The sequence below is a fragment of the Anomaloglossus baeobatrachus genome, chromosome 2 (assembly GCF_048569485.1).
Source record: "Anomaloglossus baeobatrachus isolate aAnoBae1 chromosome 2, aAnoBae1.hap1, whole genome shotgun sequence".
Lineage (NCBI taxonomy): Eukaryota > Metazoa > Chordata > Amphibia > Anura > Aromobatidae > Anomaloglossus > Anomaloglossus baeobatrachus.
In genome coordinates, this window is record NC_134354.1 from 704192382 (window position 1) to 704218228 (window position 25847).

General features: G+C 50.8%; 1 protein-coding gene across 2 annotated transcripts in view; it reads left to right on the plus strand.

The window, feature by feature from the left end:
* RNASEH2B (ribonuclease H2 subunit B) overlaps positions 1-25847 on the plus strand; it is a 107558-nt gene that overhangs the window by 77234 nt on the left and 4477 nt on the right. For both annotated transcript variants that reach the window (XM_075334575.1, XM_075334574.1), the window contains exons 7-8: positions 470-575; positions 18182-18263. In XM_075334575.1, coding sequence (XP_075190690.1) covers positions 470-575; positions 18182-18263 — 188 coding nt within the window. The remainder of the gene's footprint in view (positions 1-469; positions 576-18181; positions 18264-25847) is intronic.

Here is a 25847-nt window from a genome sequence, read left to right on the forward strand (position 1 = left end):
CCCCCTTTTATTGCAGCTGTTCTGTGACCTAGCAGTACATTAGGTTTTCATGATAAATTACTGCAGCTGCTCCCCCTAGTGTTTAAAAGTGGAAAACATCAAACTTTTTACATTTTTTTTTCCAGGTTTTTTCTCCATTAAAAACAAATCATAATATTTAAACACAAAATTTAAACATTAATACTTTACATTTTTTCAGTTGTTGAATTTTTTTTTTTTTTTGGCACCTTCCCTTTAATCTAATGAGTACATTAAGGGCCTTTATCCCCCCTTCCTGCAGGTGAAGTCTTTTAATAATCATGTCATTTTATTTTCTTCCTTAAAAGAACCTATTTTTGTATGTCATATAGTGTGTATCGCACTCCCTTTTTAACTTTAGAGAACAGTATAATGTGGTTCTATATTTTGAATCACATAAATGTTCTCTGTATAATAATAATAATAATGTGTTATGTAATTGTGTCTTTAGGTTGATCAGATTGTTAAAGCTCTAAAGGACAGTGCCGTGTGTGTGGGGGGCAGCGCGCAGTCTGCCAGCTTTATTCGGATTAAACAGGAATCTGACGTAAAAGAAGGTACAGGGCTGTCACCATAATGTCCTTACTGAGGTTTTGTAGAGTGACGTCAAATCTTGTGTTCCTGAGTGACTGCACACATTATACACACAACAAATACAGTACAGACCAAAAGTTTGGACACACCTTCTCATCTCTAGAACAACTGTTAAGAGGAGACTTTGTGCAGCAGGCCTTCATGGTAAAATAGCTGCTAGGAAACCACTGCTAAGGACAGGCAACAAGCAGAAGAGACTTGTTTGGGCTAAAGAACACAAGGAATGGACATTAGACCAGTGGAAATCTGTGCTTTGGTCTGATGAGTCCAAATTTGAGATCTTTGGATCCAGCCACCGTGTCTTTGTAGAAAAGGTGAACGGATGTACTCTACATGGCTGGGTCCCACCGTGAAGCATGGAGGAGGAGGTGTGATGGTGTGCGGGTGCTTTGCTGGTGACACTGTTGGGGATTTATTCAAAATTGAAGGCATACTGAACCAGCATGGCTACCACAGCATCTTGCAGCGGCATGCTATTCCATCCGGTTTGCGTTTAGTTGGACCATAATTTATTTTTCAACAGGACAATGACCCCAAACACACCTCCAGGCTGTGTAAGGGCTATTTGACTAAGAAGGAGAGTGATGGGGTGCTACGCCAGATGACCTGGTCTCCACAGTCACCAGACCTGAACCCAATTGAGATGGTTTGGGGTGAGCTGGACCGCAGAGTGAAGGGAAAAGGGCCAACAAGTGCTAAGCATCTTTGGGAACTCCTTCAAAACTGTTGGGAGACCATTTCTGGTGACTACCTCTTGAAGCTCATCAAGAGAATGCCAAGAGTGTGCAAAGTAGTAATCAAAGCAAAAGGTGGCTACTTTGAAGAACCTAGAATATAAGACATATTATCAGTTGTTTCACACTGTAGGTATTTCATTCCACATGTGCTAATTCATAGTTTTGATGCCTTCAATGTGAATCTACAATTTTTAGAGTCATGAAAATAAAGAAAACTCTTTTTGAATGAGGAGGTGTGTCCAAACGTTTGGTCTGTACTGTATATAACACAACACTTTTTAGTTTTTGCTCCCATTTTTCATGAGCTGAACTTAAAGAGCTAAGACTTTTTTTCTATGTGCACAAAAGGCCATTTTTCTCTCCAAATATTATTCACAAATTTGTCAAAATCTGTGTTGGTGAGCGTTTCTCCATTATGGAGATAATCCATCCACCTCACAGGTGTGATTAGACAGCATGATTATTGCACAGGTAGTGCCTTAACACACAAACCTAAATGTTTGATGATGGCTTTCCTTTAAGACCCCACTGATTCTCCCCATACTGCTTCAATTTGTTAGTCATCTTTTAGTCACAAGCTTGCATATGTTGAATCAGGTTTTGCATTATGTTGATTTTTTTTTTTAATTTTTATTACTTGTTCCTTTTGTTTCATAGCTTGCTGGTAAGAAATAAATATATAAAGATCATATACACTCTGCTATATAATCAGGCCTTTGTTAATTCAGCAAGTATTCTCTAACTCTTCTCACTAGTCTGACATTCCCCAAAGGTTCATAAACTGGATCGTGTTATATTTGTATAGCACTATAATACACCCTCTGTAAGAATGCCAGGTCATGGTTAGTTTAAAAAGACTCCTTCCTTTTTAAAAAAAAAAAAAAATAATTTGTCAGCATGTTTTCATCTGAGAGCAGTATAGTGTAGACCAGGGGTGAGCAATTAATTTTCCCATGGGGCCGCATGACAAATTGGGATGGTTTTAGAGGGCCGGACTAATATAATTAACTCTGTTCTACATTATATATACATATACACTACATTTGTAATAAACTACACCTCTATATACTATATCACTACACCCCTATATACACCTGTATTATACTACACCCCTATATACACCTGTATTATACTACACCCCTATATACACCTGTATTATACTACCCCCTATATACAACTGTATTATACTACACCCCTATATACACCTGTATTATACTACACCCCTATATACACCTGTATTATACTACACCCCTATATACACCTGTATTATACAGGTGTATATAGGGGTGTAGTATAATACAGGTGTATATAGGGGTGTGGTGGTGTCGTATAATACAGGTGTGTATATAGGGGTGTAGTATAATACGGGTGTAGTATAATACAGGTGTGTATATAGGGGGTGTAGTATAATACAGGTGTATATAGGAGTGTAGTATAATACAGGTGTACATAGGGGTGTAGTGGTGTATATAGGGGTGTAGTATGATACAGGTGTATATAGGGGTGTAGTGGTGTATATAGGAGTTGTAGTATAATACAGGTGTATATAGGGGTTGTAGTATAATGCAGGTGTATATAGGGGTGTAGTATAATACAGGTGTATGTAGCGGTGTAGTATAATACAGGTGTATATAGGGGTGCAGTGGTATAGTATATTACAGGGGTGTAGTGGTGTAGTATAATACAGGTGTATATAGGGGTGTAGTATTATACCACACCCCTATATACACCTGTATTATACTACACCACTACACCCCTATAAAACTACACCACTATATACTACACCCCCACATATACCACACCTGTAAAACTACATTCCCATATACTTCACCACTACACCCCAAATATTTGTCAACAGTTACCCCCCTCCCCCCCATTGTCCCCGCAGGTAACTAGTAACCACTCACCTCTCTCTTCTTATTGTCCCCTCCTCGGGCATCTCCGTACGAGCCCCCGCTGAGCGGCTTCTCTTTTACATGCCCAGGCTGCGCCGATGCTGTATTCCTAGGAGCTCCCGCTGCTGCTTCTCTTGTACGGGCCCCGGCTGCTGCAGCTTCTTCTCCTGCCGGGCGGGAACTTTTCAAATGACACACGTGCGCCGTACTGACGATATCAGGGCGCGCTTGTGTCACAGAGAAAGGTGTCGGGCAGGGAACAGAGGAGAGATTTCTGCGTTCCGCTGCCTGCACCGACTATGTGGAGCTGCAGGATCGCTCCCTGCCCGGCACGCAGCGTGTGATGAAGACAATCTGACCACGGGCCTCCCGGACCCTGGAGCTACGGACAACAGGTCAGATTGCCCTCATCACTGACCGTCCAGCAAGGACGCCCTGAACCAGGCGGGCCGGTTACAGAGAGTAGGCGGGCCAGATGTGGCCCGCGGGCCGCCCCTTGCCCAGGTCTGATGTAGACAAAGAGATCCTGAATCCAACAATGTATCCTTTAGATTACTGGGTGCAGCCATTCTAACACCGTTTTTAGATTTAGCCATCTAGCAGAACTGAGAGAGCTGCCCCTACCCACACCAGGCTTTGTCTATAAAAGTGTGAATCTGCTAGTCCTTGCAGTGGGGTGCTGGGCAAGGGAAAACAAAAATCACAGAAAAATGCTCCTAAAATTTTAATTTCCCTGACGCCTCATTGGGGGACACAGGACCATGGGTGTTATGCTGATCCATAGGAGGACACTAAGTAGATGCAAAAGCATAGCTCCTCCTCAGCAGTATACACCCCCTGGCCGGGCCAGGCAACCTCAGTTTTAGCTTAGTGTCTGTAGGAGGCACATCTTTCAAGGTTTTGTTATTTTTTGAGGGCGACTGTTTCCTTTTGGGAACGATCTCCCAATACCATCAACGGGCGGGAACGCGGAGTGCTGCCTCCACGTACCCCCTCCTGCGACGCTGGATCCTGGGCTGCATCTTACTGGACGACGGGTCTGATGGCACCGATTTTCCAGAGCCCAGGGCAAAAGCACAATTCCTCAGCCCCTCTTTGAAGGCTCTGAGTTGAACATTGATTGCACTGTGTGACCGGACACAGCAGGCTGACTCTGCTATTCCCACTGCCTGGACTGAGGCAGCGTTTAAGGTGAGATCCCCCCTGACTGGTTTCCCAGACAAAGGGAGAAAAGATGGTGAAGTCCCTTGCTGATTGCAAGGAGGAGAGCCCCAGGGATCCTGAACACAGTGTTAATTTTTTCTCTAGCTTGCTGGCTGGAGGAGGGGGGAAGTCCCTCGCTGTTTGCAAAGAATCCTGCACAGATAATTTACAGGTGGCGGTGGGGAGGGCCCAGAGCTCAGGAACTCACTTTGTTTATTTGCTCTAGCTGCGGCTCTGATTGCAGAAAGCCGGCAGAGATTATCATTCGGTGACAAGCTGTGTGCTGACTGGAGGGAGATGTCATAGAAGCTCCCTTCTCGCAGTTTTTTGCTACCGACAGCAGGGGGGCACACTGACTTATTCTTGGCGCTCTTTTAGCGCTAAGCCCCGACCCTGCAGCCGCGATAAGCCCCCCCCCAGGAAAGCGTGCGAAGATCTCCACAAGCTTACTCCTTCCTGAGGACGCAGGGCCATCGGCTGATTCTGGTGAGGTACACCGAAGCAAATACAATCCTTGCTTTCCACTGCTTCACTTGTAGCTCTGCATATCAAAAAAAAAAATAATTATTTTTATATAGCGCTAACATATTCCGCAGCGCTTTACATGCATCAGGAACACTGTCCCAATTGGGGCTCACAATCTAGAGTCACTATCTGTATGTCTTTGGAGTGTGGGAGGAAACCGGAGTACCCGGAGGAAACCCACGCAAACACGGGGAGAACATACAAACTCCTTGCAGATGTTGTCCTTGGTGGGATTCGAACCCAGGACTCCAGCGCTGCAAGGCTGCAGTGCTAACCACTGAGCCATCGTGCCGACCCCTGCTCTCCCTCCTGGCATACTCCTATTAGGAACATGCAGAACTCTAAGGGTACTAAGAGTGCTAAGGCTCACATAGTCTATTACTCAGCCTGCACTGCCTGCCACGCTGAGCTACCACGTAAACACACCTCTTCTCTCTGTGGTTCCTGTGCCCCTATAGCCCCCCAAGCCACCACCGCCGCAACAGTCAGCCCAGAGCCTAGGGCTCCCAGCCCACCGGAATGGGCACAGTTTCTGTCCTAATCCATGGAAAAACTCACAGAACCTGGTTCTGGCTATGCAATGTCGTCCTCCACACCCTTCTGGGTCCCTGGACGGAACGCAGCCTGAGGATACCCCTATGGAGGATCATTCTGAGGTAATCCGGGCACATGCTTCACCGGTTGCAGGGAACAGGAAAAGAGCACACGGCCGGGTGTCTCCAGCACTCTCTCATGGCCCCCATGGCTCTCCCTCGGGAGCACACAGGGCAGGCTCTCCCACATGCTCCACGGCTTCTGAAGAGCTGGAGGAGGGAGAATGCTGTTTGTACCAAGAAGATTCCTTGGTTACAGTCTCCCCAGATGATCAAACTGCAATAGACTCCCTTATAGCAGCAATCAACCAAACTCTGCATGTGGAAGATACCCCCATCCACTACCACTGACCATGCGGTCTCCTTTAAGAGGGCAAGAAAACTCCAAAAGGTTTTCGCTGATAACCCAGAGTTTCAGGATATCCTCACAAAGCAAAGGGAGAAGCCTGACAGGCGCTTCGGTAACCGTAAACTCATGGAGTCCCGGAACCCTTTTGCCTCACCTGCCCCTCAGGGCAGGGCCGATCCGCCCTCAGTCGACCCCCCCTCCCCCCCGGTCTCCCACCTTGCCACAAAGACGCTCCTGTCTTTGCCCGATGGTTCCTCCATCAAGGACACCCGACAGACAGGTGGAGCACCTCGCCCGCTCTGCTTTTGAGGCTGCGGGTTCCTCCCTCTCGCCCTCCTTTGCCTCTGTGTGGGTCGCAAAGGCGGGCTCGGTCTGGGCAGAATCCCTTAACACTTTGCTTGAGGAATCCCAGCTCCCTCATACCATCACAGAGGTAACAGCTCAAATTGCCGCTGCGGCGGAGTACCTCATGCAGGCCTCCATTGATGCTGCTACCTGCGCAGAGTTTGCCGCCTCAAATACCATAGCCATTCGTAGAGCTCGCTGGCTCCGACAATGGCGAGCGGACTCTGCCTCCAAGAAGTCTCCCACGGGCCTTCCCTTTTTTCCAGATCGATTGTTTGGCGAACGGCTGGACAAGCTCATTTCTGACGCCATGGGAGGAAAGAGTACCTCCCTTCCCCAGCTGAAGTCCAGGACGACCTTCACTAGACGTCCACAGTCCTCGTTCCGCTCCTTTCGGAACTCATTTGGGTGGTCGACATCCCGTGCTGTCCCCGTCACCAGCCGCGGACTACGCAGGGACCGACCTTCTCAGCTCTCCCCAAAACCCACTTTGTCATGGCAGCCTAGACCGAAACAGTCCAGGACTAGGGAGACTCGTCCACGACGTTTTCCCCCCTCATGACTCCTTTTTACGCCCCGGAAGACACACTCATTGTAGGAGTTCGACTGCGGCTCTTTCAACACATCTGGGCTGCCGCCACAGACGACAAATGGGTGCGAGACCTTATGTCTTCCGGTTACCACATAGAATTTCGGACCCGACCCCCGAGTCGGTTCTTTCTCTCAACCCCCCCCCCCCAAAGACTCGAAAACAACGCAAAGCTTTTTTCTCAGCAATCCACTCGCTCCAAACAGCAGGAGTGATAATACCTGTCCCGGACGACGAGAAGTTCAGAGGTTTTTATTCCAACCTCTTTGTGGTCCCCAAAAAGGATGGGTCAGTTCGACACATCCTGGACCTCAAACACCTGAACAAACATGTGCACGTACGGAGATTCAGAATGGAGTTCCTAAGGTCCATTATTGCATCCATGGTCGAAGGGGAATTCCTCGCCTCCATAGACATCAAGGACGCGTACCTGCACATACCCATCGCCCCAGATCACCAAAAGTTCCTCTGCTTCGCAGTTCAGGACTCCCACTTTCAATTCGTAGCTCTACCCTTCGGCCTTGCCACTGCACCAAGGGTCTTCACCAAAGTCATGGCGGCCGCCATGAACGTCCTTCACGACAGGAGAGTAGTCATTCTCCCTTACTTGGACGACCTCCTCATCAAGGCCCCCTCCTTCTGCGACTGCTCAACCAGCGTACAGATCACTGTGGACACACTATCCCGCTTAGGGTGGCTAGTGAATCTAGACAAATCTTCCCCGATCCCATCACGATCCATCACCTTCCTGGGCATGTCCCTGGACACCCATCGGGGCTTGATCTACCTCCCCCTGGACAAGGCAATCGTTCTTCAACGAGCGTTACGCTGCCTTCTACGTCCTCCGTCTCGCTCCATTCGATTCAGCATGAAGGTACTCGGCAGGATGGTGGCGGCTATGGAAGCAGTACCCTTTGCTCAACTGCACCTCCGCCCACTGCAGCTAGCCCTTCTAGTGGCCTGGGACAAGAGCCCCTTCTCCCTGGACAGACATCTTCACCTGACGCCTTCAGTCAGGTACGCACTCCGCTGGTGGCTTCGGTCCTCATCCCTATTGAAGGGGAGATCTTTTATCCCAGTGAACTGGCTGGTCCTGACCACGGACGCCAGCCTCCTAGACTGGGGAGCAGTGTACCGGCACCCGCAGCAAAGTGGCTTATCTCGAGGCCCACAAGATCCTCAGCTGGGCCGAATCGACGGGGTCAGTGATATCAGCGGTACACATACTGGGGGTAGAGAACTGGGCAGCAGACTTTCTAAGTCGCCAAGGCCTGGCCGTCGGAGAATGGTCTCTCCTCCCAAAAGTGTTTCTACACATCTGCACTCGCTGGGGCACACCAGACGTGGATCTAATGGCCTCAAGGTTGAATGCAAAGGTACCCGTGTTCATAGCCAGGTCACGCGACCCGCAGTCCATCGGCGCGGATGCTCTAGTCTGCTCCTGGCACCACTTCCGCCTGCCTTACATATTTCCACTTCTACCCCTGCTGCCGCGGGTAATCAGGAAGATCAAGGCAGAGGGAGTCCCGGTGATACTGATAGCACCGGACTGGCCCAGGCGAGCTTGGTACGCCGAATTAGTACAAATGCTCGCAGACGTACCGTGGCGCCTTCCAGACATCCCAGACTTGCTGACCCAAAGGCCCATTTCTTTGTCGCTCCATTGGGAGACCCAGACAATTGGGTGTATAGCTTCTGCCTCCGGAGGCCACACAAAGTATTACACTTTAAAAAGTGTAACCCCTCCCCTCTGCCTATACACCCTCCCGTGCATCACGGGCCCATCAGTTTTATGCTTTGTGTTGAAGGAGGCACACATTCACGCAAGCTCCACATTTTAGTCAGCAGCAGCTGCTGATTGTATCGGATGGAAGAAAGAGGGCCCCCACGGGGCCCCCGGCATGCTCCCTTCTCACCCCACTAAGTCGGCGGTGCTGTCAAGGTTGAGGTACCCATTGCGGGTACAAAGGCTGGAGCCACATGCAGTTTTCCTTCCCCATCCCTTAGAGGCTCTGGGAGAAGTGGGATCCTAACCGGTCACCTTTCACTAGGACCGGGCTCCCTCCGCAGCCCCTGGGGGAATCTGACGGACAGGAGACTGGGTATCATCAGGGACAGGCCCTGCATCTAAAAGGTACTCTGTGTCCCCTTGGGGACGGCGCATGGAGCGCCTGTGTTACAGACGCTGCAGCGGCTGCTGTTTTTCTGTGACGACTGGGACTACCGCGCCGACCGCGCCTGTTCGTCGGCCGCGTTATTAAATTTAGTCCCCGGCTTCTGCGGCCTAGTACCATAACTCCCGCCCCCGGGCCTGCCAGTCAGGGGTAAGGGCGGGACGGTCGACTGGACGTCGGCAGTGAGGGCTGGAGCATACTTAGGTGTTCTCCTCCCCCCTCACTGAGCACTGTGGGGCACCAGATTCCCGCACTTTATTAGTCACCGCCCACGGCTCCCTCCTCCCCTGAGAACTCTGGCAGCCATTGTTACAATCACTTCTGCAGGTGGAGGATTTCAGAACGAGCTCCACAGCTCTGGGAGGCCCAGGCGGGGAATCTGGTGGACACACAACCGCTTTGGGCGGTCGGTAAGCCACACCGGTTACCAGGTGCTGGCCCCCCTGAGGTGCCGAAGTGTGTGTGTGTATGTGTATGTGTATATATATATATATATATATATATATATATATATATATATATATATATATATATATATATATATATATATATATATATATAATATGTATATATAGTATACATTTTCTCTGTTCGGCCGCATTATTTTGCTTTTGGCTATATACCCTCACTGATCACTCTCAGAGGAGACAACAGCATGTCGTCCGCAAAGAGCAAGGGTGCCAAGGCACAGGCTTATTTTGCAACCTGTACCTCTTGTGCGGCTATGTTACCTGCAGGTTCCACCTACCCTCACTGTGTGCAATGCTCGGCCCCTGTGGCACTCACTCAGCCGGAGCCTCGGGCACTGGTGGGACCCTCGGCTCAGGTAGAACCGCCGGCTTCCACTGTCCAGGTGGCAGGGACAGAGTTTGCAGTTTTGGCTGAGAAACTCTGAGTCGCTTTCACAGTCCATGGCTCAGTCTATGGACAAATGGTCTGCTAAGATACTAGAAGCCTTGCAGTCCAGATCGGTAACACAGGCCCAGGGCACTGTGAGTTCATCGCCCCCAGGCCCCTCTCGGTCGGCGCAGCAAAGTGCTCCTGGGGTGACACCTAGGTCCCACGGTGAGGACTCTGACACGGACCGCAGTCCCAGACCGGCTAAGCGGGCTCGCTGGGAACCTTCCCCGACTTCATCACGCTGTTCGGGGTCTCAGCATGAGGACTCTCTGGAGGATGAAGCGGAGGTCGCAGCTCAGGGCTCTGATCCTGACGTTGCTCTCAATCTAGATACACCTGAAGGGGACGCCATAGTAAATGACCTTATAGCGTCCATCAACCAGGTGCTAGATCTTTCTCCCCCAACTCCACCTATAGAGGAGTCGACTTCGCAGCAGGAGAAGCACCAGTTTAGGTTTCCCAAACGTACACGGAGTGCGTTTTTCGATCACTCTAACTTCAGAGATGCTGTCCAGAAGCACAGAGCATTTCCGGACAAGCGCTTTACTAAGCGCCTTAATGACACACGTTACCCCTTCCCCCCTGACGTAGTTAAGGGTTGGGCTCAGTGTCCCAAGGTGGATCCTCCAGTCTCTAGACTGGCGGCTAGATCCGTAGTATCAGTGGCAGATGGTTCATCGCTCAAGGATGCCACTGACAGGCAAATAGAGCTCCTGATGAAATCCATCTATGAAGCCATAGGCGCGTCTTTTGCTCCGGCCTTTGCAGCCGTGTGGGCACTCCAAGCTATCTCAGCTTGTCTGTCTGAGATTAATGCGGTCACACGTACCTCTGCTCCGCAAGTTGTGTCTTTGACTTCTCAGGCGTCAGCCTTTTCGTCCTACGCCATGAACGCCGTCCTGGACTCTGCGAGCCGTACAGCGGTAGCATCCGCCAATTCGGTGGCAGTCCGCAGGGCCATGTGGCTACGCGAATGGAAGGCAGACTCTGCTTCCAAGAAGTTCTTAACCGGTTTGCCATTTTCTGGCGACCGTTTGTTTGGCGAGCAATTGGACGAAATTATTAAACAATCCAAGGGAAAGGACTCGTCCTTACCCCAGTCCAAACCAAACAGACCTCAGCAACGAAAAATACAACCGAGGTTTCGGTCCTTTCGGCCCTCAGCCAGGTCCCATTCCTCCACGTCCAACAGGTCAGAGAAGGGCCAGAGGAACTCTTCTGCATGGCGGTCTAAGTCACGTCCTACAAAGACCGCCGGAGGAACCGCCTCCAAGGCGGCCTCCTCATGACTTTCGGCCTCCCCAAACCGCATCCTCGGTCGGTGGCAGGCTCTCCCGCTTTTGCGACGCCTGGTGGCCACATGTCCAAGACCGATGGGTGAGAGACATTCTGTCTCACGGTTACAGGATAGAGCTCAGTTCTCGTCCTCCGACTCGTTTCTTCAGAACATCTCCGCCCCCCGAGCGAGCCGATGCACTTTTTCAGGCGGTGAACACTCTGAAGGCAGAAGGAGTTGTGATCCCCGTTCCCCTTCAAGAACGTGGTCGCGGTTTTTACTCCAACTTGTTCGTGGTGCCAAAAAAGGACGGATCATTCCGTCCCGTTCTGGACCTCAAACTGCTCAACAGACACGTGAGAACCAGACGGTTCCGGATGGAATCTCTCCGCTCTGTCATCGCCTCGATGTCCCAAGGAGACTTCCTAGCATCAATCGACATCAGGGATGCTTATCTCCATGTGCCGATTGCACCAGAGCATCAACGCTTCCTGCGTTTCGCCATCGGGGACGAACACCTTCAGTTCGTGGCACTGCCTTTCGGCCTGGCGACAGCCCCACGGGTCTTCACCAAGGTCATGGCAGCAGTGGTGGCGGTCCTACACTCTCAGGGCCACTCGGTGATCCCTTACTTAGACGATCTTCTAGTCAAGGCACCCTCCCGGGTGGCATGTCAACACAGCCTGACCATTGCTCTGGAGACTCTCCAGAGGTTCGGGTGGATCATCAATTTCCCAAAGTCAAAATTGACACCGACCCAATCACTGACTTACCTCGGGATGGAGTTTCATACTCTCTCAGCGATAGTGAAGCTTCCGCTGGACAAACAGCGTTCACTGCAGACAGGGGTGCAATCCCTCCTTCGGGCCCAGTCACACCCCTTGAGGCGCCTCATGCACTTCCTAGGGAAGATGGTGGCAGCAATGGAGGCAGTTCCCTTTGCGCAGTTTCATCTGCGTCCACTTCAATGGGACATTCTCCGCAAATGGGACAGGAGGTCGACGTCCCTAGACAGGAACGTCTCTCTTTCACTGGCAGCCAAAACCTCTCTTCAGTGGTGGCTTCTTCCCACTTCTTTGTCGAAGGGAAAATCCTTCCTGCCCCCATCCTGGGCTGTGGTCACGACGGACGCGAGTCTGTCAGGGTGGGGAGCGGTCTTCCTCCACCACAGGGCTCAGGGAACCTGGACTCCGACAGAGTCCTCCCTTCAGATCAATGTTCTGGAGATAAGGGCAGTGTATCTAGCCCTAAAGGCGTTCCAGCGGTGGCTGCAGGGCAGGCAGATCCGAATACAGTCGGACAACGCCACGGCGGTCGCGTACATCAACCACCAGGGCGGCACACGCAGTCGTCAAGCCTTCCAAGAAGTTCGGCGGATTCTGCTGTGGGCGGAAGCCACAGCCTCCACCATCTCCGCAGTTCACATCCCGGGCGTAGAAAACTGGGAAGCAGACTTTCTCAGTCGCCAGGGCATGGACGCAGGGGAATGGTCTCTTCACCCAGACGTGTTTCAAGAGATCTGTTGCCGCTGGGGAACGCCGGACGTCGACCTCATGGCGTCTCGGCACAACAACAAAGTCCCGGCATTCATGGCACGGTCTCAAGATCACAGAGCTCTGGCGGCGGACGCATTAGTTCAGGATTGGTCGCAGTTTCGACTGCCTTATGTATTTCCTCCTCTGGCACTGCTGCCCAGAGTGTTACGCAAGATCAGGTCCGACTGCCGCCGCGCCATCCTCGTCGCTCCAGACTGGCCGAGGCGGTCGTGGTACCCGGATCTGTGGCATCTCACGGTGGGTCAACCGTGGGCACTCCCAGACCGTCCAGACTTGCTGTCTCAAGGGCCATTTTTCCATCTGAATTCTGCGGCCCTCAACCTGACTGTGTGGCCATTGAGTCCTGGCTCCTAGCGTCCTCAGGGTTATCTCAAGATGTCATTGCCACCATGAGACAGGCCAGGAAACCAACGTCCGCCAAGATCTATCACAGGGCTTGGAGGATCTTCTTATCCTGGTGCGCTGATCAGGGTTTTACCCCCTGGCCGTTTGCCTTACCCACTTTTCTTTCTTTCTTTCCTTCAATCCGGAATGGACAAGGGTTTGTCTCTCGGCTCTCTCAAGGGACAAGTATCTGCGCTTTCCGTGTTTTTTCAAAAGCGTCTAGCCAGGCTTCCGCAGGTCCGCACGTTCCTGCAGGGAGTTTGCCACATAGTCCCACCTTACAAGCGTCCGCTGGAACCCTGGGATCTTAACAGGGTGCTAACGGCTCTTCAGAAACCACCTTTCGAGCCGATGCGAGATGTCTCTCTATCACGCCTTTCGCAGAAGGTGGCCTTCCTAGTGGCAGTCACATCACTTCGGAGAGTGTCTGAGCTAGCAGCGCTGTCATGCAAAGCCCCCTTCCTGGTGTTTCACCAGGATAAGGTGGTTCTGCGTCCGGTCCCGGAATTTCTCCCTAAGGTGGTATCCCCTTTTCATCTCAATCAGGATATCTCCTTACCTTCTTTTTGCCCTCATCCAGTTCACCAATGTGAAAAGGATTTGCACTTGTTAGATCTGGTGAGAGCACTCCGGCTCTACATTTCTCGCACGGCGCCCCTGCGCTGTTCGGATGCGCTCTTTGTCCTTGTCGCTGGGTCCAGCGTAAGGGGTCGCAGGCTTCCAAGTCAACCTTGGCTCGGTGGATCAAGGAACCGATTCTTGAAGCCTACCGTTCTTCTGGGCTTCCGATTCCTTCAGGGCTGAAAGCCCATTCTACCAGAGCCGTGGGTGCATCCTGGGCATTGCGGCACCAGGCTACGGCTCAGCAGGTGTGTCAGGTGGCTACCTGGTTGAGTCTGCACACTTTCACGAAACACTATCAGGTGCATGCCTATGCTTCGGCAGATGCCAGCCTAGGTAGGCGAGTCCTTCAGGCGGCGGTTGCCCACCTGTAAGAGGGGGCCGTTTTCGGCTCTTTTTATCGAGGTATTCTTTTACCCACCCAGGGACTGCTTTTGGACGTCCCAATTGTCTGGGTCTCCCAATGGAGCGACAAAGAAGAAGGGAATTTTGTTTACTTACCGTAAATTCCTTTTCTTCTAGCTCCTATTGGGAGACCCAGCACCCGCCCCTGTTCCCTTCGGGCTGTTGTTCTTTTGTGTACACATGTTGTTCATGTTGAATTGTTCTTTTGGTTCATGGTTTCAGTTCTCCGAACATCCTTCGGATTGAATTTATCTTAGACCAATTTATAAGTTTCCTCCTTCCTGCTTTGGCACCAAAACTGATGGGCCCGTGATGCACGGGAGGGTGTATAGGCAGAGGGGAGGGGTTACACTTTTTAAAGTGTAATACTTTGTGTGGCCTCCGGAGGCAGAAGCTATACACCCAATTGTCTGGGTCTCCCAATAGGAGCTAGAAGAAAAGGAATTTACGGTAAGTAAACAAAATTCCCTTCTTCCCATCAGAACTCCAGAGCCCTGAAGCTGACGGCATGGCCATTGAGACCGGGGTATTAACGAGCGGGATTCTCCCCCGCGGTTATTGCCACCATGATCAGCGCCCGAAAGCCTGCTTCATCCTGCATTTACCACCGTACGTGGAAAATCTTCCTTTCATGGTGCAGGGAAACTAACGTGAAGCCTATGCCTCTGGCCATCCCCAGAATTCTCGACTTTCTACAGTCTGGCTTGCAAGCGGGGTTGGCTCTCAGTTCCCTTAAAGGGCAGGTCTCAGCGCTCTCAATCTTCTACCAATGCCGCCTGGCACAAAAACCGCAAGTCAAGACCTTCCTCCAGGGCGTTTCCCATCTAGTTCCCCCGTACAAACGGCCGCTGGACCCATGGGACCTCAATCTCGTGCTGGACGGTCTCCAGAGGTCTCCCTTTGAACCTCTCAAGGAATCCTCCCTTGCTCTTCTGTCCTGGAAGGTAACATTCCTGGTGGCAATTATGTCCATCAGACGGGTTTCGGAGCTGGCAGCACTCTCTTGCCGCGAGCCTTTTCTGATTTTTCATCAGGACAAGGTGGTTCTGCGCCCCCTTCCGGATTTTCTTCCAAAGGTTCCTACCCCGTTTCATTTGAACGAGGACATTGTTCTGCCTTTTTGTCCACACCCAGTTCATAGGGTGGAAAGGTCTCTGCATTCGTTAGACCTCGTCAGAGCTCTAAGATATTACATATCCAGGACAGCCCCCTTTAGGAAAACGGGCTCTTTGTTCATCATTCCTGAGGGGCCTAAAAAGGGACAGGCAGCTTCAAAGGCGACGCTGGCTCGCTGGATTCACTCTGCGATCCAGGAAGTCTACCGCCTGCAACTCAAGCCCATTCCTAGTGGGCTGCGGGCTCATTCCACGCAAGCAGTTGGCGCTTCGTGGGCCATTCGGCATCAGGCTTCAGTGGAACAGGTGTGTAAGGCTGCGACCTGGTCTAGCCTACATACGTTTTCAAAGCATTACAGAGTCCATACCCAGGTTTCAGCTGAGGCAAATCTGGGTAGGAAAATTCTGCAAACGGCAGTAGAGCACCTCTTTCAGTAGGTGCTCCAGGCTGTCTGGGACTGGTTCCTAGTCCTTGGCTTGCGTTGTATTGTTTTTTATTTTTCCCACCCATGGACTGCTTTAGGACGTCCCATGGTCCTGTGTCCCCCAATGAGGCGTCAGAGAAAAACGGATTTTTGTGTACTCACCGTAAAATCGTTTTCTCTTAGCCATCATTGGGGGACACAGCACCCACCCTGTTGCCCTGTTGGGCCTTGGTTCTCTCAGTACCTTATTTGGTTATGAATCTTCTTTTCTCATGTTCCTCTGTTGAGAAGTTTTTACTGTTTTTTTTTTCTCCTACTGCTTGTCTACTAAAACTGAGGTTGCCTGGCCCGGCCAGTGGGTGTATACTGCAGAGGAGGAGCTATGCTTTTGCATCTACTTAGTGTCCTCCTATGGATAGGCAGCATAACACCCATGGTCCTGTGTCCCCCAATGATGGCTAAGAGAAAACGATTTTACGGTGAGTACACAAAAATCCGTTTTTTATTGGTTTCGAAGAATTTTTTTTTTTTAAAAATAAATGAAGTCTATATAAATATACCCTAAAGACCGCCTCACACGCTGCAATATTGTGACCGATATCGCTAGCGTGGGTACTCGCCCCCATCGGTTGTGCGACACTGGCAAATCGCTGCCCGTGGCGCACAGCATCGCGCGGACCCGTCACACTACTTTCCTGCCCTGCGGCGTCGCCGTGACCGGCGATCCGCCTCCTTTCTAAGGGGTCGGTTCGTTCAGCGTCACAGCAGCGTCACTGAACCGCCGCCCAATAGAAGCGGAGGGGCGGAGATGAGCGGGACGAACATCCCTCCCACCTCCTTCCTTCCGCATTGCGGGCGGGAGGCAGGTAAGGAGAGGTTCCTCGTTCCTGCGGTGTCACGCGTAGCGATGTGTGCTGCCTTAGGAACGACTAGCTACATCGTTACTGCAGCAGCAACAATATTCGAGAATGGACCTCCATGTCACCGATGAGCGATTTTACACGTTTTTGCGACGATGCAAAATCGCTCATAGGTGTCACACGCAACGGCATCGCTAAAGCGGACAGATGTGCGTCACCAATTCCGTGACCCCAGCGTGTAAAGAGGCCTTAAGGGTCTAAATTACAAATTGGTTCACAATTTAGTGCACCATCCGGCGGTATAGCCCAAGAAAAAGGGAATAGTTATATCGCTCCACCAGTCAACTTTACAATCAAGAATAAATAAAAAAGTTTACAATCATTATAAAATCAATCAGCCACAAGTCATTTTATTTAGATCCAATAATTATCCGCATACTGAAAGAGGAGACGTATATGTCACTGGGCGATGTACAAATGGATTTACCAATATATCTCTCATGTGACAGTAGGACATACATATATGTGTTGAGAATTTTAATACTATATGTAGTTTTAATTATATAGGACAAAATGGAAGATATGTGGTTCACTCTATTGGTGTGAATGTTACATCCAGTATTTTTTCATGCCCAAGGCAACACTTTAACCCCAAATATTGGTGCTTTTTGTGTTCCGGTTACTCCAGAATTGATCTGTTTTTTTGTGAATAGTGCTAGACAAGGGCTAGCTTGCCTGCATGTCACACCAATGATAAGCTACTGGAGCTAAAACAAACATAACAGGTAAACAACAACACTCCTTGTGATAAGAGACACCTGGATGAATTCTCTGTATTAACCCTTGCAGCATGCTGTTTTAAGATTATATAATAAAACCCTGCTGACAGATTCCCTTTAACCTGAGGGTAATTCCTGATGTGGAAAAACAAGTGATAGATTCCCTTTAATAAAGAAAATAAGTACGGTAATGTGGCTTTAACCATTTTTTTGTGTGCCACAGGATGCAGGCCATATACCAGGATGGGGGTACATACTTGGATGTGGGCATATACAGTACCTGGATGTGGGCACATACCAGGATGGGGGACATATATACAAGGATGGGGATTGTATATAAGGCAGGATGATTATTACCAGGATGGGGTACCTTAGTAGAGAGTTTGGGGACATTACCCCCACAACAGTGTCAGCAGCAGATCCTCGCCCCATAAGTGTGTAATGACCACATTTTTTGCTCAAAATTTTATTTACCTCCTCTAAAACCAGGGTGCGTCTTATGGTCCGGTGCGTCTATAGTCCAAAAAATACAGTAAATAAGAAGCTCAAAAACAATTGTGTAATTTCACTTTTTTTTTTCCTTTCACTGGACTTGGAGATTTTTACCATTTTCTTGTAGCTCATATGGTCATGTTGACAGGAAAATAAAAAAGTCATGGCTCTTTATATTAGGGGAGGAAAAGGCAAAAAACGGAAAATTGTCGGGTGGTAAAGGGATTAAATATCCTAAATGGGAGAGCTCATTTAAGGTTGTGCTGTAACTTCCCGTACAGGAGGTTCTCATAGACTCTGCTCGCACCATTTTGCCTCTTTTGACCATTTCTTTCCATTCTTCCAGAGGACTATGTGCGCTATGCTCATGGACTGATTTCAGAATACATACCCGAAGATCTTCGCAATGAGCTTTCTGCGTATTTAGGGTAAGGCTGACACTGGCATCAATAGAGAGAAACAGTATGTATGAGTCTCACTTTATTGGGAATGAGATTCTGTATTCGATGTTCACAAAAGCTTTTCTTTTTTGTTAGTCTTTTAATAGAAGCCCTCCCCCCCATGTCATTTAGGCCGACTTTAAACAGTGCACCTTACTGATGTTTTCCATTTCCATTTTTATATAATAGATGGCAATCAAACGTTATATATTATAATGTAAAGAATATAAATTTGTAGCATGGCCGACCTACCTTAGTGGAGCAATAAGGCCACATTCATATGTTGAGTATTTGGTCAGTATTCTACATCCGTATTTGTAGCCAAAAAAAATTAGTGGAACAATCAGAGGACGCGTATAATACAAACACGGGCACCACTTCTGCATTTTTGCTTACAAATACTGATGTAAAATACTGATCGTTTGAACATGGCCTAAAGGTAAGCCTAGGAGCGACAATTTTTTGAGATAATTTATATGCCACAAGCCATTCACATGTGCCAAAAATTAACCATATAACAAAACATGCCTGCCCGCTACTACTGTAGTTTATGACGCCTCTGAATTATTAAAAAACCTCCTGTGCTCACACTATACAGTGGTGCCACAAGGCAACTGCGTCCCAGCAGTAGTCACCACACAATAATGTGTACGTGCGTGTGTGTGTGTATGCGTGTGTGTGTGTATATATATATATATATATATATATATATATATATATATATGTGTGTTCACTCTGGCCACTTGGGTTTCTTTAAGCGGGCTTTACACGCCTACGATATCGTTAATGAATTATCGTTGGGGTCACGTTGTTAGTGACGCACATCCGGCATCATTAACGATATGGCAGTGTGTGACACTTATGAACGACCTAAAACGATCGCAAAAGCAGCCAAAATTGTTTGCCGCAGAGAGGTCATCCTGAAACAAAAAATCTTTTACTTTATATTAGCGATGTTGTTCCTCGTTCCTGCGGCAGCACACATCGCTGTGTGTGAAGCCGCAGGAGCGAGGAACATCTCCTTACCTGTGTCCACCAGCTATGCGGAAGGGAGAAGGTGGGTGGGATGTCCCGCTTATCTCCGCCCCTCCGCTTGTATTGGACGCCTGCCGTGTAACGTCGCTGTGACGCCGTACGAACCGCCCCCTTAAAAAGGAGGGGGTCACCGGCCAGAGCGACGTCACACAGCAGGTAAGTGTTGTTCGCTACGGTAGCGATCACACAATATCGCACGTACGACGAGGGCGGGTGCTATCGCGCTCGACATCGCTAGCCGATGCTAGCGATGTCGCAGCGTGTAAACCCCGCTTTAGACAAAAAAAAAAACCCACATGTACATTAGCAGTAATGGTCAGATTGTAACCCTATGTTTTGTATTGAATCATCTAATGAGTGTGTGCATGAGTTTTAGTTCTGTGTAATCCTACCTACCTCTGATGGTAACAAGCATTTCTGAAAACTCTTCCTGAAAGGGCCAGGAAGTAAGAGTCTAAAAAATAAAAAAGTCCCAGTGGTCAGTGTAAAAATTGCAAGATTATAAATGTATTTATTGATTTATTTGTAAAAAAAATAAAATAATCTGAAATATTTTATTTTTCTTCATCGTTCCTTATGGGAGACCCAAACCATGGGTGTATAGCTTCTGCCTCCGGAGGACACACAAAGTACTACACTCAAACGTGTAGCTCCTCCCTCCGGGCTATATACACCCCCTGGATGACAATCTAACCAGTTCAATGCTTTGTGTTCAGGAGGTCACACACATGCATTCTCTGATTTTTTATTTTGATTTTAAAGATTTGGAAGAAAAGCGGGTCCAGTCTGGACTCCCGGCATGTCCCTTCTCACCCCACTGTGTCGGCGGTGCTGTTAAGGTTGACTTTACAAGGCTGGAGCCTTCACATGCCGCGCTCCTTCAACATCCTCTGAGAGGCTCTGGTTTGAAGTGGGAGCCGTCTCGGTCCTCTCTGCTTGCAGGAGACCGGTCTCCATCCGCAGCCCTGTCTGGTTCCTGCTGGAAGGAGCGTTTAAAGGGAACCTGTCATCAGAAATTTCGCCCAAAAGCTAAAAGATTCCCCCTCTGCAGCTCCTGTGCTGCATTCTAGGAAGGTCCCTGTTATTATTGTGCCCCATGTGAGACCAAAATAAAGCCTTTATAAAGTTCTACCTTTTTGTATGCAGCTTCTGTAAATCTGACACGGGGGCGGGCTCTCTGCCGTCCGTTATTCTGCCTCCTGGTCCTGTATGCCGCCCCCATCGCTCCTTTCCATATCTGATGCACCGCCCACTGCTCCAGCCATCCCCACGCATGCCCAGTGCCAGTCTCACAGGACTGAGCAGTGTGACCGCTGGTGACGTGTGCGCAGGCAAGTGATTATGGACGGGACTGTGACTGTTATCAGCAAGTACCCGGCCATAATCTCGTGAGCGCGCAAACCTCTCCAGCATTCACACTGAGCTCAGTGTAGATGCTAGACTGTATGGGCTGCTTCCAGGGATGACGTCCCTATCACATGACAAAGGGACGTCATCCCTGGAAGCAGCCCATACAGTCTAGCATCTACACTGAGCTCAGTGTGAATGCTGGAGAGGTTTGCGCGCTCACGAGATTATGGCCGGGTACTTGCTGATAACAGTCACAGTCCCGTCCATAATCACTTGCCTGCGCACACGTCACCAGCGGTCACACTGCTCAGTCCTGTGAGACTGGCACTGGGCATGCGTGGGGATGGCTGGAGCAGTGGGCGGTGCATCAGATATGGAAAGGAGCGATGGGGGCGGCATACAGGACCAGGAGGCAGAATAACGGACGGCAGAGAGCCCGCCCCCGTGTCAGATTTACAGAAGCTGCATACAAAAAGGTAGAACTTTATAAAGGCTTTATTTTGGTCTCACATGGGGCACAATAATAACAGGGACCTTCCTAGAATGCAGCCCAGGAGCTGCAGAGGGGGAATCTTTTAGCTTTTGGGCGAAATTTCTGATGACAGGTTCCCTTTAACCCCCCCTCAGGGACTGGCCCTGCGTCTCAAAAGCTAAGTATTGAGACGTTTTTCAGGGGTCCCGGGTACTTTTATTAGGGGGAAAGTATGTTTTTTATCTTTACTGTAAATTCCGGCCGGGTCTGGGGGTTTCCCCTGAGAACCGCGCCGAAGGTGCCTGCTCGTCGGCCGCATGTTAAAATCTAGGCCCCGGCTTCTGTTTGGGCCTAGTTTCGGTTTCATCTTCCTCTGCATGTCATTCATGCAGGGGAATAGAGTGGCGCCGCCCACCGGCCATCCAGCAGAGGGGAGGACACTCCTCTCTGAGGAGATGTTTCCCTCCCCTGCATCTCTCCTTAGCCCTCCGGTTTCCCGCTCTTGGGCTAATCTCCGCCCCCCCTCCTCCTCCCAGCGCCATTTTCTCAGCGTTTCTCACACTGATCGGCGCTGGCTGCTGCTTTCTAGGAAGGCTGACGCTTTACTGGGGGTCCGAGCTGTGGAATCCGGAGGGCACACAGAGAGCGGTCTGGTAAGCCACAACCTCTGGTTGTGGGCTTTATTATACACTCTCAGGACATTCTATACGAGTGTATTCTTACTGCAGAGCTTCCACCTCAGCAGCATGTCTGTCACCCGGAGCAAGGCTGCAAACCTGTACGCTATATGCACTGCATGTAAGCTCATTCTGCCAGAGCCAAGCACATACCCACATTGTGATGCCTGTGCTAACATGGTTGTGTCTCAGCCTGCAGCCTCCTCAGGGGTCCCTCCGGCTGCTCCGGCCCCGGTGGCTGAACCCCCGGCTTGGGTAGCATCCTTTTCCAAAGTTATTTCCCAGTCTTTTGCCGACTCCATGGGGCAGCTGTCCCGGACACTGCTGACCATGCATCAGCCCTCTTCTCAGGGTGCCTCTGCTGCTCCGAGCTCTGCAGAGCTCTCAGAGCATGTCCTAGGACCCCGTCCCCCTAAACGGAGACGCAGGGACCCTTCTCCTTCCTCGTCCCACGGCTCTGATTCACGAGCCGAGGTGCAGGGCGAGGAGGATTCGTTTACTGTGGGCTCAGACGCTACCTCTATGTACCCCATTGACTTGTCTGAGGGTGATGCGGATGTTAGTGACTTGATTGCGTCCATTATCTCCGTACTGAACCTCAACCCACCAGAGTCAGAGGAACAAGCCTCTCTGGTAGAGATACACCAGTTTACCTCACCTAAGAGAGCTAGGAGTATGTTTTTTAACCACTCCAGTTTTCAGACCACTGTTACCAAGCCCAGGGCCTGTCCTGACAAACGTTTTCCGAAGCGTAGTTCTGATGACCGTTTTCCTTTTCCACCAGAGGTGGTTAAGGAATGGGCCCAGTCTCCAAAGGTAGACCCTCCGGTGTCCAGAATCTCAGCCCGCACAGTCATAGCTGTGGCTGATGGCACTTCTCTTAAGGATCCCACTGACCGCCAGGTTGACCTTCTGGCCAAGTCTGTATATGAGGCGGCAGGAGCCTCGTTCTCCCCGTCTTTTGCGGCAGTGTGGGCTCTTAAGGCAGTCTCTGCCTCTCTGGCGGAGATACATTCCCTCACCAGGGACTCTATGCCTGAGATGGATGCCTTAACTTCTCAAGCTTCGGCTTTTTCATCCTACGCCATGTCTGCCATCCTGGAGGCTTCTCACTGCACGGCGGTGGCCTCCGCTAACTCCCTCGCGATCCGCAGGATCTTGTGGCTTCGAGAGTGGAAAGCAGACGCTTCCTCTAAGAAGTACCTTGCGAGTCTTCCTTTTGCTGGGTCCCGGCTGTTTGGTGAACAACTGGATGAAATAATTAAGGAAGCTACTGGCGGGAAGAGTACTTCCTTGCCACAAACTAAAACCAGGAAACCTGTCCAGGGCAGGAACCAATCGAGGTTTCGTTCCTTTCGTTCCTCTAACTGGTCATCCTCTAAGCCCTCGACCTCGTCCACTACCGCAGCCAAGGATCGTAAACCCAACTGGCGCGCGAAGCCGCGTCCTCTTTCTAGTCCCCAAGAGGGACAGTTCCTTCCGGCCCATCCTGGATCTCAAGCTTCTCAACAAGCATGTTCAGGTGCGGCACTTTCGCATGGAATCTCTGAGATCGGTCATTGCCTCAATGACCCAAGGAGATTTTCTGGCATCCATCGACATCAGAGATGCCTATCTGCATGTGCCTATTGCGGTTTCACACCAGCGTTGGCTACGCTTTGCAATCGGAGAGGAACATTTCCAATTCGTGGCTCTCCCCTTCGGCTTAGCCACGGCCCCTCGAGTATTCACCAAGGTCATGGCAGCAGTGGTTGCGGTTCTGCACCTCCAGGGGTTGGCAGTGATTCCTTACCTGGACGACCTTCTAGTCAAAGCCTCATCCAGTGCAGACTGCCAGCGGAGTGTCTCACTCACTCTCGCCACGCTCGTTCAGTTCGGGTGGCTTGTCAACCTGCCCAAGTCCACTCTGACCCCGACCCAAGTGCTTCTTTACCTAGGGATGCAATTCGAGACTCTGCCGGCACTTGTCAAGTTGCCCTTAGTCAAACAGCAGTCCCTTCGTCTGGCGGTGCGCTCTCTGCTGAGGCATCGCCGTCATTCCATCAGACACCTCATGCAGGTGCTAGGTCAGATGGTGGCGTCAATGGAAGCGGTTCCCTTTGCCCAGTTCCATCTGCGTCCCCTGCAGCTGGACATTCTCCGCTGTTGGGACAAGCGGATCTCTTCCTTGCACAGGCTGGTGGCTCTGTCGTCACAGACCAGGAGCTCCCTTCAGTGGTGGCTTCGGCACCTCTCTCTCTGTCTCAGGGACGCTCCTTCCTGACTCCGTCCTGGGTGATCCTCACCACGGATGCCAGCCTCTCCGGTTGGGGAGCAGTATTTCTCCATCACCGAGCACAGGGCACTTGGACTCCGTCCGAATCAGCCCTCTCGATCAATGTGCTGGAGATCAGAGCTGTGTTTCTAGCTCTCCTAGCCTTTCACCACCTGTTGGCGGGCAGGCACATTCGAGTTCAGTCGGACAACGCGACAGCGGTTGCCTACATCAATCACCAGGGCGGGACTCACAGCCGTCTGGCGATGTTGGAGGTTCAACGAATCCTCCAGTGGACGGAGGACTCCAAGTCCACCATATCTGCAGTCCACATCCCAGGCGTGGAAAACTGGGAGGCCGATTATCTCAGCCGTCAAACCGTGGACAGCGGCGAGTGGGCCCTGCATCCGTCAGTGTTCAGATCAATCTGCCGCAAGTGGGGCACTCCGGAAGTGGATCTAATGGCATCCCGGCACAACAACAAGGTTCCGGTTTACGTGGCTCGCTCCCACGATCCTCAAGCCTTCGCAGCGGACGCACTGGTTCAAGATTGGTCTCAGTTCCGTCTGGCCTATGTGTTTCCCCCTCTAGCTCTCTTGCCCAGGGTTCTGCGCAAGATCGGAATGGAGGGCCGTCGAGTCATAATCATTGCTCCGGACTGGCCCAGGCGAGCTTGGTACCCAGACCTGCTCCGTCTGTCCGTAGGGGTGCCGTGGCACCTCCCGGACCGCCCAGACCTTCTCTCTCAAGGTCCGTTCTTCCGCCAGAATTCTGCGGCTCTCAGATTGACGGCGTGGCTCTTGAGTCCTGGATCCTGACGGCTTCAGGCATTCCCTCTGAGGTCATCTCCACTATGACTCAGGCTCAGAAGTCTTCCTCGGCCAAGATTTACCACAGGACTTGGAGGATTTTCCTGTCCTGGTGTCGCTCTTCCGACCATGCTCCTTGGCCGTTCTCCTTGCCGACCATCCTGTCTTTTCTACAGTCCGGTCTACAGCTAGGACTGTCCCTCAATTCCCTCAAGGGACAGGTGTCGGCTCTGTCGGTATTGTTCCAGCGGCGTATCGCCCGACTGGCTCAGGTGCGCACCTTCATGCAGGGCGCATCTCACATCATTCCTCCTTACCGGTGGCCCTTGGATCCCTGGGACCTTAATCTGGTCCTCACGGCCTTACAGAAACCCCCCTTTGAGCCTCTCAGGGAGGTTCCTTTGTTTAGACTTTCACAGAAAGTTGTTTTTCTAGTAGCCATAACTTCTCTCAGGAGAGTTTCTGATTTGGCTGCGCTCTCTTCGGAATCCCCCTTTTTGGTGTTTCACCAAGACAAGGTGGTTCTTCGTCCGACTCCGGACTTTCTCCCTAAGGTGGTGTCTCCTTTCCACCTTAACCAGGACATTTCATTGCCTTCTCTTTGTCCGGCCCCTGTGCATCGCTTTGAGAAGGCGTTGCATTCCTTAGATTTGGTGCGGGCGCTCCGAATCTATGTGTCACGCACCGCCGTTTTTAGGCGGTGCACCTCACTTTTTGTGCTAACCACTGGTCAGCGCAAGGGTCTCGCTGCTACTAAACCGACCCTAGCTCGTTGGATCAGGTCGGCTATCACCGATGCCTACCAGTGCTCTCAGGTGCCTCCTCCACCAGGGATTAAGGCGCACTCGACCAGAGCTGTCGGTGCCTCCTGGGCTTTCAGGCACCAGGCTACGGCTCAGCAGGTTTGTCAGGCTGCCACGTGGTCCAGTCTGCACACTTTTTCGAAGCACTACCAAGTGCATGCTCATGCTTCGG